The sequence below is a fragment of the Bombina bombina genome, chromosome 5 (genome assembly GCF_027579735.1).
Source record: "Bombina bombina isolate aBomBom1 chromosome 5, aBomBom1.pri, whole genome shotgun sequence".
NCBI classification, from domain to species: Eukaryota; Metazoa; Chordata; class Amphibia; order Anura; family Bombinatoridae; genus Bombina; species Bombina bombina.
This window is the reverse complement of record NC_069503.1, coordinates 406,146,195-406,158,447: the sequence shown is the minus strand read 5'-3', so window position 1 is coordinate 406,158,447 and position 12,253 is coordinate 406,146,195. Positions and strand designations below refer to the sequence as shown.

The window sequence follows — 12,253 nt, the reverse complement described above, 5'->3', positions numbered from 1 at the left end:
TTCTTCCAAAAGTTGTTTCTAACAAAAACATTAACCAGGAGATTATCGTACCTTCTCTGTGCCCGAAACCAGTTTCAAAGAAGGAACGTTTGTTGCACAATTTGGATGTTGTTCGCGCTCTAAAATTCTATTTAGACGCTACAAAGGATTTTAGACAAACATCTTCCTTGTTTGTTGTTTATTCCGGTAAAAGGAGAGGTCAAAAAGCAATTTCTACCTCTCTCTCTTTTTGGATTAAAAGCATCATCAGATTGGCTTACGAGACTGCCGGACGGCAGCCTCCCGAAAGAATCACAGCTCATTCCACTAGGGCTGTGGCTTCCACATGGGCCTTCAAGAACGAGGCTTCTGTTGATCAGATATGTAGGGCAGCGACTTGGTCTTCACTGCACACTTTTACCAAATTTTACAAGTTTGATACTTTTGCTTCTTCTGAGGCTATTTTTGGGAGAAAGGTTTTGCAAGCCGTGGTGCCTTCCATCTAGGTGACCTGATTTGCTCCCTCCCATCATCCGTGTCCTAAAGCTTTGGTATTGGTTCCCACAAGTAAGGATGACGCCGTGGACCGGACACACCTATGTTGGAGAAAACAGAATTTATGTTTACCTGATAAATTACTTTCTCAAACGGTGTGTCCGGTCCACGGCCCGCCCTGGTTTTTTAATCAGGTCTGATATTTTATTTTCTTTAACTACAGTCACCACGGTATCATATGGTTTCTCCTATGCAAATATTCCTCCTTAACGTCGGTCGAATGACTGGGGTAGGCGGAGCCTAGGAGGGATCATGTGACCAGCTTTGCTGGGCTCTTTGCCATTTCCTGTTGGGGAAGAGAATATCCCACAAGTAAGGATGACGCCGTGGACCGGACACACCGTTGGAGAAAGTAATTTATCAGGTAAACATAAATTCTGTTTTTATATACGGAACATTACACTTTTTATTGTAAATAAATACATATATATATATATATATATATATATATATTTATATATATATATATACAGTATCTCATAAAAAGTGAATACACCCCTCACATTTTTGTAAATATTTTATTATATCTTTTCATGTCACAACACTGAAGAAATGACACTGTGCTACAATGTAAAGAAAAGTAGCGAGTGTACAGCCTGTATAACAGTGTAAATTTACTGTCTCCTCAACATAACTCAACACACAGCCAATAATGTCTAAACTGTTGGCAACAAAAGTGAGTACACCCCTAAGTGGAAATGTCCAAATTGGGCCGAAAGTGTCAATATTTTGTGTGGCCACCATTATTTTCCAGCACTGCATTAACCCTCTTGGGCATGGAGTTCACCAGAGCTTCACAGGTTTCCACTGGAGTCCTCTTCCACTCCTCCATGACGACATCACAGAGCTGGTGGATGTTATAAACTTTGCGCTCCCCCACCTTCCATTTGAGGATGCCCCACAGATACTCAATAGAGTTTAGGTCTATAGACATACTTGGCCAGTCTATCGCCTTTTCCCTCAGCTTCTTTAGCAAGGCAGTGGTCGTCTTGGAGGTGTGTTTGGGGTCGTTATCATGTTGGAATACTGCCCTGCGGCCCAGTCTCTAAAGGGAGGGGATCATGATCTGCTTCAGTATGTCACAGTACATGTTGGCATTCATGGTTCCCTCAATTAACTGTATAAATAAAATGAGAGAAGCGCTCAACCTGGGAACGAACAAAAGCATAATAGCTTGCTCTATGGCTAGTTACCACCCAAAAAGCAGCCTCTTTTTGCTCAACATGTGCCTTTCACAGTACAGTCCAGCCCCGAAATACCAGGCAATCCCTCTCTGAACGAGAGAAACAGCAAAACCCCAGACGTACGTTTCGGCCTATGGTGGGCCTCGTCAGTGCAGCCATATCCCTCTAGGCACACCGAGCAGCGGGTCCACGTCTGGATTCCCGCATCACACTTAGGGAGACTTCCCAAAATGTCATAATTTGCATAAATAAAATGAGAGAAGCGCTCAACTGTAGCTCCTCAGTGCCGGCAGCACTCATGCAGGCCCAGACCATGACACTCCCACCACCATGCTTGACTGTAGGCAAGACACACTTGTCTTTGTACTCCTCACCTGGTTGCTGCCACACCCGCTTAACACCATATGAACCAAATCAGTTTATCTTGGTCTCATCTTGGTCTCATCGGACCACAGGACATGGTTCCAGTAATCCATGTCCTCAGTCTGCTTGTCTTCAGCAAACTGTTTGCAGGCTTTCTTGTGCATCATCTTTAGAAGAGGCTTCATTCTGGGATGACAGCCATGCAGACCAATTTGATGCAGTGTGTGGCTTATGGTCTGAGCACTGACAGGCTGACCCACCACCCCTTCAACCTCTGCAGCAATGCTGGCAGCACTCATACGTCTATTTCCCAAAGACAACCTCTGGATATGACGCTGAGCACGTGCACTCAACTTCTTTGGTCGACCATGATGAGGCCTATTCTGAGTGGAAACTGTCCTGTGAAACCGCTGTATGGTCTTGCCCGCCATGCTGCAGCTCAGTTTCAGGGTCTTGGCAATCTTCTTATCGTCTAGGCCATCTTAATGTAGAGCAACAATTCTTTTTTTCAGATCCTCAGAGAGTTCTTTGTCATGAGGTGCCATGTTGAACTTCCAGTGACCAGTATGAGAGAATGTGAGAGCGATAACACCAAATTTAACACACCTGCTCCCTATTCACACCTGAGATCTTGTAAAACTAACGAGTCACATGACACCGGGGAGGGAAAATCGCTATTTGGGCCCAATTTGGACATTTCCACTTAGGGGTGTACTCACTATTTGTTGCCAACAGTTTAGACATTAATGGCTGTGTGTTGAGTTATTTTGAGGGGACAGCAAATGTACACTGTTATACAGGCTGTACACTCACTACATTACATTGTAGCAAAGTGTAATTTCTTCAGTGTTGTCACAAGAAAATATATAATAAAATATTTACAAAAATGTGAGTGGTGTACTCACTTTTGTGAGATACTGTGTGTGTGTATATATATATATATATATATATATATATATATATATATATATATATATATATATACAGTGAGGCCCCGGTTTACGCACGACTCGGTATACGAAATTTCGGTTTACGAAATCGAAATTTGAAGAAAAATTGACTCGGTTTACGAATTTTTTTCGCAATACGAAACAAAATGCCGGTTTGCCCCCCTCGGTTTACGAATATTTTTCGCAATACGAAACCAGTGGCCCCTGTGCCCCCTGCATACTCAAGTATGATTGAATTAATGAAGTTTGGGTACCAGTGTGGAGGTGTTGGAGAGGTTTTGGAGCCATTTTGCAGCAAGTTGTTGAGCCTTTTGGAGTCATTTGCAGCAAGTTGTTAAGCCTTTTGGAGCCATTTGCAGCAAGTTGTGGAGCCTTTTAGAGACATTGGAGCCATTTGCAGCAAGTTGTTAAGCCTTTTGGAGCATTTTTTGGACACTTTATTTGAATTTTTTCGGACCTCCGGACCGCATTAATTGATTTTCAATGCATTCCTATGGGAAACCGTGTTTCGGTTTACGAATTTTTCGCAATACGAAACGACCCGGAGAACGAATTAAATTCGTAAACCGAGGCCTCACTGTATATATATATATATATATATATATATATATATATATATATATATATATATATATATATATATATATATATATATATATATATATATATATATATAGAGAGAGAGAGATACACACCACACCTTTATATCTATTCATATAGATATGAAGGTATAGATATGTATTTTACATTAACATAATTAGATATATATTTCATAAAAAGTCCATTATTTTCTATGGGAAGGACATAGGAATGTAAAATATGTGTAACGAGCATCAGGGTTGGCAGTTTAGGACTACCATGGTCAGGTTAGCGCACATGAAAAATTGCTAACTTCAATGTGCATTATTGAAATATTCAAAAATAATAATCCAAATTATATAAAATTATTATACATACCGTAAAAATATAGATTATATTCAATGGATTATTTAGAATATTTTACAGTATGCATAATGATTTTAAATAATTTTAATTAATATTTTTTTATAGGAATAGCTATATAGGTATATACAGATATATAGAGAAATATGTATTTACACTAAAAAGTGCATTGTCCTGTAAGTGAAGCACATTGGAATGTGAACTATGTACAGTTCATATACAGTAAATACTTAAATACATCTGTACGCACTAGGGCTGGGCGATATGGGTGGGGGGGAATCGCGATTACGATTTAATCACGATTTTCTTAAAAATTACTATAACATCTTAATTTTTCAATAAAAAGTTTATTTAACACTACATAATCTTAATTTACATGTTTCCCAATGTCCAATACACTCTGGGAGCATAAAAATACAAACCATGTGTGTGTGTGTGTATGTGTATATATATATATATATATATATATATATATATATATATATATATATATATATATATATATATATATATATGTGTATATGTGTATGTATATATATATATGTATATATATATATGTATGTATGTATATATATATATATATATATATATGTATATATGATATATATATATATATATATATATATATATATACAATCACACAGTTACACAAACACATATGTGTGTGTGTATATATATATATAAAAAAAAATCTTTTTTTTAAACATTTTATCTTGACTGAAAATGAGCCAGCTCCTGTGCAGGAATCCAATACAGGCTTTTAGCAGTAGAGGTGGGGGGCTGCTCCTTTCAGAAATGCTGTGCCTTGCTGATATCAAATACATTGTAGATGCAGTTAACCCAGCAGCTAGCTAGCAGAGGGATCTGCAGTTTTAGCCTTTTTGGCAGCCGTCGGGTTAACTGCATCTGCTATGTATTTGAGCTGTTTCTCAGAGAGCAGAAGGTTATGTGGGAGGTTCCATGATGATTACATACCCTAGGGGGAAATATAAGTAAGTGGCTTTCCCTCCTCTTCACTCTCCTGCATGGGCTCTGCTTTTAGACTTCTATAGATTGATCGGCTGCTACTGAGATCAAACAGAAAGTGAAAGTAAAACAGCCATTTTACAAATGTGTGCTAAAAGCAACCACTAGATGGAGCTGGTTTTCAAGAAATCACATACAAACCAATGCAGTACAGACAAATCTGAAGAATTATATATAATGGTAAAGTCCTTGGCAGTCTTTTTTCTTTCACACCTTATACCATCCATCTTTGAGCCCTTATAATGAATAAAAAAATGTTTTAACTAATATTTATCTGACAGTGCTTGTATGAGTTTAACTGTAGTTTTACATGTATTTTTGTTGTGTTTTATGCAACTTTTCTTCCCCTACCCTTTACTCAAGCATTGAAGTTGCGCTAACCTGTCACATGGTTAATTCATATCCTCGGATAATAATGCACTTGTTGATCATTCTATTCTACTGTATTTAATGGTCCTTAAAGGGATTTGAAACCCAAAATGTTATGTTTTTGATTCAGACAGAGCATATGATTTAAAAAAAAAGTTTCCAGTTTACTTCTATTATCATATTTGTTCCCATGGCATTCTTTGTTGAAGAGATATAGCGCTGCGGAATCTGTTGGCGCTCTATAAATAACTGATAATAAAAAGAGATACCTAGGTAGTTGTCTGGAGCGGGAAATAGCTCCGCCATCTAGTGCTCTTGCATATGGATAACATTCTTGCAAAACTGCTGCTATATAGAACAGCGCTCCAGACAAGTGCACACTTCTGAGCTTACTTCCATGCTTTTCAACAAAAGATAACAAAGAAAATTTGATAATATAAATAAAATAGAAAGTTGGTTAAAATTGCATGGTCTGTCTGAATCCTGAAAGAAATGTTTGGGTTTCATGTGCCTTTAAGTGTGACTCTAGATATTAGGCTAGAAAGGGTCAAATCTTGGTGCAAGGACAAATTATTTTTGTTGTGTTGGTGACCCAGCACCAAAGATTTGTTTTTCTTATAGAAAATTTAAGTCTTTTTGTTTTCACGAGGAATAGGTGAAGCTATACACTGCTTGACTAAATGAAAGTTTATTCTATTTAAAGGGACATTCAAGTCAAAATAAACCTTTATGATTCAGATAGAACATGCAGTTTTAAGACACTTTCCAATTTACTTCCTTTATCAGATTTGGCACAGTCTTTTTATATACACACTTTCTGGGAAAAAATCCTACTGAGCATGTGCACAAGCTTACAGGGTATACGTATGCTAGTCTGTAATTGGCTGATGTCTGTCACATGATACAGGGGACCGGAAAATTAAAAAAAAAAAAAAAAATTGTCCAAAAAAATCTACTGCTTATTTGAAATTCAGAGTAGGTGTTAAATCATTGTCTTTTTTTATGCACTTGTTAATTCTGCATTAAGTGGTACTTTAAAATTATATATAATTTAAAAGATTTTGAACATGTATAATCTGCTTTCTTCTAATAAATGATAGAAGAAGCTCTATATCCCTTTAGGCATGGGGTTCTCATTGAGTGCTCGTTGTCTGCCAACCTACAAGGGGAAATGCCATTTTCAAGAGGGCATAAGTACCATTTAAAGTTCATCAGCTAGAATAACACTCCAGATGCCAGGGCATATGTTCACAACCAGCCGATCAGGAAAGAGGCCAAGCATATTGTAATAAGCACCTGGGTAATGTTGTGAAACGTGATTATGAGAAGTGTACTCCCAATTCATATAAACAATATCTATTACATTATTTAAATAAACTTCCCAATGTCTTTATATTGTGCATGGCTAAAGTTACCAGATTCAAATGCTTTTGAAAATCTACCAGATTCAAATATTCTTAATTTAAATAAATAACAATAAATAGATGTACTTGGCCAAATGTTATTTAATATACACAAAAAGTGTTAAAGGGATACTAAACCCATTTGTTCTTTAATGATTCAGATAGAGCATGCAATTTTAAGCAACCTTCTAATTTAGTTCTATTATAAATGTGTCTTCATTCTATTGCTATCTTTATTTAAAAAGCCGTAATATAAAACTTTTCATCCGGCACATTTTTGTTTCAGAACCTGGGTTATGCTTGCTTATTGGTTTGCTAAATGTAGCCACCAATAAGCAAGCAGAACTATCCAGGGTGCTGAATCTAAAATGGGCTGACACCTAAGCTTTACTTGCCTGCTTTTTAAATAAAGATAGCAAGAGAACAAAGAAAAATTGATAATAGGAGCAAATTAGAAAGTTGCTTAAGATTGCATGCTCTATCTGAATCATAAAAGAAATATATCTGGGTTTAGTGTCCCTTTAAAGGGCCACTAAACCCAAAATCTTTCTTTCATTATTCAGATAGAGAATAGAAATTTAAACAACATTACAATTTATTTTGCTTCATTTGTTAAATATCCTTATTTGAAGAAAAAGCAATGCACATGGTGAGCCAATCACATGATGCTTCTATGTGCAGCAACCAATCAGCAGCTAGTGAGCATATCTAGATATGCTTTTCATCAAAGAATATCAAGAGAGTAAAACAAATTAGATAATATAAGTAAATTAGAAAGAGGTTTAAAATTGCATTCTCTTTCTAAATCATAAAAGAAAAAATGTGGGTGGCATGTCCCTTTAAATTATGGATCTGTGTATGTCAAAAACAAACAAATGGCATTTACTACAGGTTTCACATTCTGGTACAATAAAGTGTGTAATTAGAAGGTATGCAGAGTAACAAGAAAACAAGTCTGTCTCTCCATAAGAGAGTAGTAATGACAGTCTCAACACAACCTCATTGGTGAGCCCTGCTGTCACTTCCCAGGCTGAGCAAAGGTCATTAGCTATGCACCTGCCAGTTCTAAGTTCTTGTATCTGAGTTTTTCCTGTTGCCTCACTTCCCTCGTGACCTGTAAGTTTGACATTGTTATGTGATAAACCGTTAGACCTGTCACTGGTTGAACTGTGTTCTTTTGCCATACAAAATAAATAATCTTAGTGGTGTATTAAAGGGACATAACTCAACATTCTAATGCACATAGGTGCATTTTTTTTATAGAAGCATTTTTGCAATGTATGTGTATTGGCAAAAACATTTCTAGTAAAATGCATTTGTTTCAGTGTAAGCCTTTACTGTACATGGAGCATATGTACATATGCCAGTGCACCTACAATCAAACACAGCACCTGGGCACATTATTGTGTCCGTGATGAATCATTTTGCATTATTGCTGATGAATACCACCGCCAGCTTCCTAGGCAGGAGAGTTGTTTGATTAAGGGTGCACAGGTCATATGTTACATGTGCTTTGTGCACAGTAAGCAATAAATAACTAAAAGGGCTTCTATTTAAAGTTAAAAGAGATTTGTATGGATATCAGTTTTGAGTTTAATGTCTGTTTAAATATAGCTGTTAAAAATAGTAGAGTTTTTAAAGACATCTGAAGAAATTAACTTCCTGTTATATTTAATATGAACTTAGGGGTCACTGCTAAACACCACCATTTTTTGTATTTTTTTTTTAAAATAAAACAAGATTACAATATTCCAGTATTCTAATGCAGGTAAAAATCCCCAAATCCGGAATTCCAAAATCCAAACTTATTCTGAGATCCAAACTTTTTTTTTTTTAAATAAAATGATCAGAAATAACTTATTTTTTCCCCAGCAGTAAGTCACAATGTTCTCTGCCATTTTCTTTGGTTTGGTTTTTGTGTTCTAGAATGCAAATAGTCTATATTTATTTAAATAACAAATATTACCTTTCTGATTAGAGTACTGTACCATCTCTCTGAAGGTGCTATGTATACAAAAATATAAAAAATGATATTAAACTACCTTTAGGTTGCATTTGCATGTATAATCTGTATAATGACATGTAAATATTACCTAAATTACGTAAGGTTTTGTTGTTTACACTTTGGTTCAATTCCACCTGTAATGCATTTGTAGTGTTGTTCAAAATTCTTGGTTAAAATGGTGCCACATTTTTACTGTTTTTCTCATCCTTCTAGGGCCATGATGAAGAGGCAGTAGTAGATCTAGGAAAAACTAGTTCCACGGTCAACACCAACTTTGAGAAGGAAGAACTTGAAAGTACGTACAGTTCAATTTAATTTGGTGTTTTTTTTTTTTTTGTTTTTTTTGTATTCTGTAATTGGCCAGTATCTGGTCCTGATATTTTTGAATTTACTTGTGTACATTCTGTATGTGGCCTGGTACACAGATCACTTTTTTTATTCAGATGCAGCACATTTGTTTGAGGGCTAAAATTCAGGTGCAATAGAATCTTCAGAAACTTTTCATATTTATTGTGCAATCTAAGTGAAAATTGTAGGTATATTTAATGTTGTTTTTTTATTAAAGGGACAAAAAGCTGATTCATTGAAAACAGAATATACTATACATTTAATACTTTAAAGTTATTTCAAAGTTTTTTAAGAATAAAAGCCCAGTATCCAAAAATACTCTTAAAAACAGGGGCACATTAATTCATTAAACTTTACAAACACTCTTTTTAAAAAAAACAAAAAACACCTTTCTTTCATGTAATTAGCAAGAGTCCATGAGCTAGTGACGTATGGGATATACATTCCTACCAGGAGGGGCAAAGTTTCCCAAACCTCAAAATGCCTATAAATACACCCCTCACCACACCCACAAATCAGTTTTACAAACTTTGCCTCCTATGGAGGTGGTGAAGTAAGTTTGTGCTAGATTCTACGTTGATATGCGCTCCGCAGCAGGTTGGAGCCCGGTTTTCCTCTCAGCGTGCAGTGAATGTCAGAGGGATGTGAAGATAGTATTGCCTGTTTGAATTCAATGATCTCCTTCTACGGGGTCTATTTCATAGGTTCTCTGTTATCGGTCGTAGAGATTCATCTCTTACCTCCCTTTTCAGATCGACGATATACTCTTATATATACCATTACCTCTGCTGATTTTCGTTTCAGTACTGGTTTGGCTTTCTACAAACATGTAGATGAGTGTCCTGGGGTAAGTAAGTCTTATTTTCTGTGACACTCTAAGCTATGGTTGGGCACTTTTTTAAAAAGTTCTAAATATATGTATTCAAACATTTATTTGCCTTGACTCAGAATGTTCAACATTCCTTTTTTCAGACAGTCAGTTTCATATTTGGGATAATGCATTTGAATCAATCATTTTTCTTACCTTAAAAATTTGACTTTTTCCCTGTGGGCTGTTAGGCTCGCGGGGGCTGAAAATGCTTCATTTTATTGCGTCATTCTTGGCGCGGACTTTTTTGGCGCAAAAATCTTTTCTGTTTCCGGCGTCATACGTGTCGCCGGAAGTTGCGTCATTTTTTGACGTTCTTTTGCGCCAAAAATGTCGGTGTTCCGGATGTGGCGTCATTTTTGGCGCCAAAAGCATTTAGGCGCCAAATAATGTGGGCGTCTTTTTTGGCGCTAAAAAATATGGGCGTCATTATTGTCTCCACATTATTTAAGTCTCATTGTTTACTTGCTTCTGGTTGCTAGAAGCTTGTTCACTGGCATTTTTTCCCATTCCTGAAACTGTCATTTAAGGAATTTGATCAATTTTGCTCTATATGTTGTTTTTTCTCTTACATATTGCAAGATGTCTCACGTTGCATCTGAGTCAGAAGATACTTCAGGAAAATCGCTGTCTGGTGCTGGAACTACCAAAGCTAAGTGTATCTGCTGTAAACTTTTGGTAGCTGTTCCTCCAGCTGTTGTTTGAATTAATTGTCATGACAAAATTGTTAATGCAGATATTTCCTTTAGTAAAGTACCATTACCTGTTGCAGTTCCATCAACATCTAATGTTCAGAGTGTTCCTGATAACATAAGAGATTTTGTTTCTGAATCCATTAAGAAGGCTATGTCTGTTATTCCTCCTTCTAGTAAACATAAAAAATCTTTTAAAACTTCTCTTTATCCAGATGAATTTTTAAATGAACATCATCATTCTGATTCTAATGATTCTTCTGGTTCAGAGGATTCTGTCTCAGAGGTTGATGCTGATAAATCTTCATATTTATTTAAAATGGAATTTATTCGTTCTTTACTTAAAGAAGTCCTAATTGCATTAGAAATTGAGGATTCTGGTCCTCTTGATACTAAATCTAAACGTTTAGACAAGGTCTTTAAATCTCCTGTGGTTATTCCAGAAGTTTTTCCTGTTCCTGGTGCTATTTCTGAAGTAATTTCCAGAGAATGGAATAATTTGGGTAATTCATTTACTCCTTCTAAACGTTTTAAGCAATTATATCCTGTACCGTCCGACAGATTAGAGTTTTGGGACAAAATCCCTAAAGTTGATGGGGCTATTTCTACCCTTGCTAAACGTACTACTATTCCTACGGCAGATGGTACTTCCTTTAAGGATCCTTTAGATAGGAAAATTGAATCCTTTCTAAGAAAAGCTTATCTGTGTTCAGGTAATCTTCTTAGACCTGCTATATCATTGGCTGATGTTGCTGCAGCTTCAACTTTTTGGTTGGAAACTTTAGCGCAACAAGTAACAAATCATGATTCTCATAATATTATTATTCTTCTTCAACATGCTAATAATTTTATCTGTGATGCCATTTTTTATATTATCAGAGTTGATGTCAGGTTTATGTCTCTAGCTATTTTAGCTAGAAGAGCTTTATGGCTTAAAACTTGGAATGCTGATATGTCTTCTAAATCGACTCTACTTTCCCTTTCTTTCCAGGGTAATACATTATTTGGTTCTCAGTTGGATTCTATTATCTCAACTGTTACTGGTGGGAAAGGAACTTTTTTACCACAGGATAAAAAATCTAAGGGTAAAAACAGGGCTAATAATCGTTTTCGTTCCTTTCGTTTCAACAAAGAACAAAAGCCTGATCCTTCATCCTCAGGAGCAGTTTCAGTTTGGAAACCATCTCCAGTCTGGAATAAATCCAAGCCTTCTAGAAAAGCAAAGCCAGCTTCTAAGTCCACATGAAGGTGCGGCCCTCATTCCAGCCCAGCTGGTAGGGGGCAGATTACGTTTTTTCAAAGAAATTTGGATCAATTCTGTTCACAATCTTTGGATTCAGAACATTGTTTCAGAAGGGTACAGAATTGGTTTCAAGATAAGACCTCCTGCAAAGAGATTTTTTCTTTCCCGTGTCCCAGTAAACCCAGTGAAAGCTCAAGCATTTCTGAAATGTGTTTCAGATCTAGAGTTGGCTGGGGTAATTATGCCAGTTCCAGTTCTGGAACAGGGGCTGGGGTTTTATTCGAATCTCTTCATTGTACCAAAGAAGGAGAATTCCTTCAGACCAG

At 36.4% G+C, this 12,253-nt stretch overlaps 1 protein-coding gene across 6 annotated transcripts in view; it reads left to right on the top strand.

Moving 5' to 3' along the window:
• SLC4A7 (solute carrier family 4 member 7) overlaps nucleotides 1–12,253 on the top strand; it is a 558,274-nt gene that overhangs the window by 233,740 nt on the left and 312,281 nt on the right. For all 6 annotated transcript variants that reach the window (XM_053714241.1, XM_053714242.1, XM_053714243.1 and 3 more), the window contains exon 2: nucleotides 8,990–9,071. In XM_053714241.1, the coding sequence (XP_053570216.1) occupies nucleotides 8,990–9,071 (82 nt within the window). The remainder of the gene's footprint in view (nucleotides 1–8,989; nucleotides 9,072–12,253) is intronic.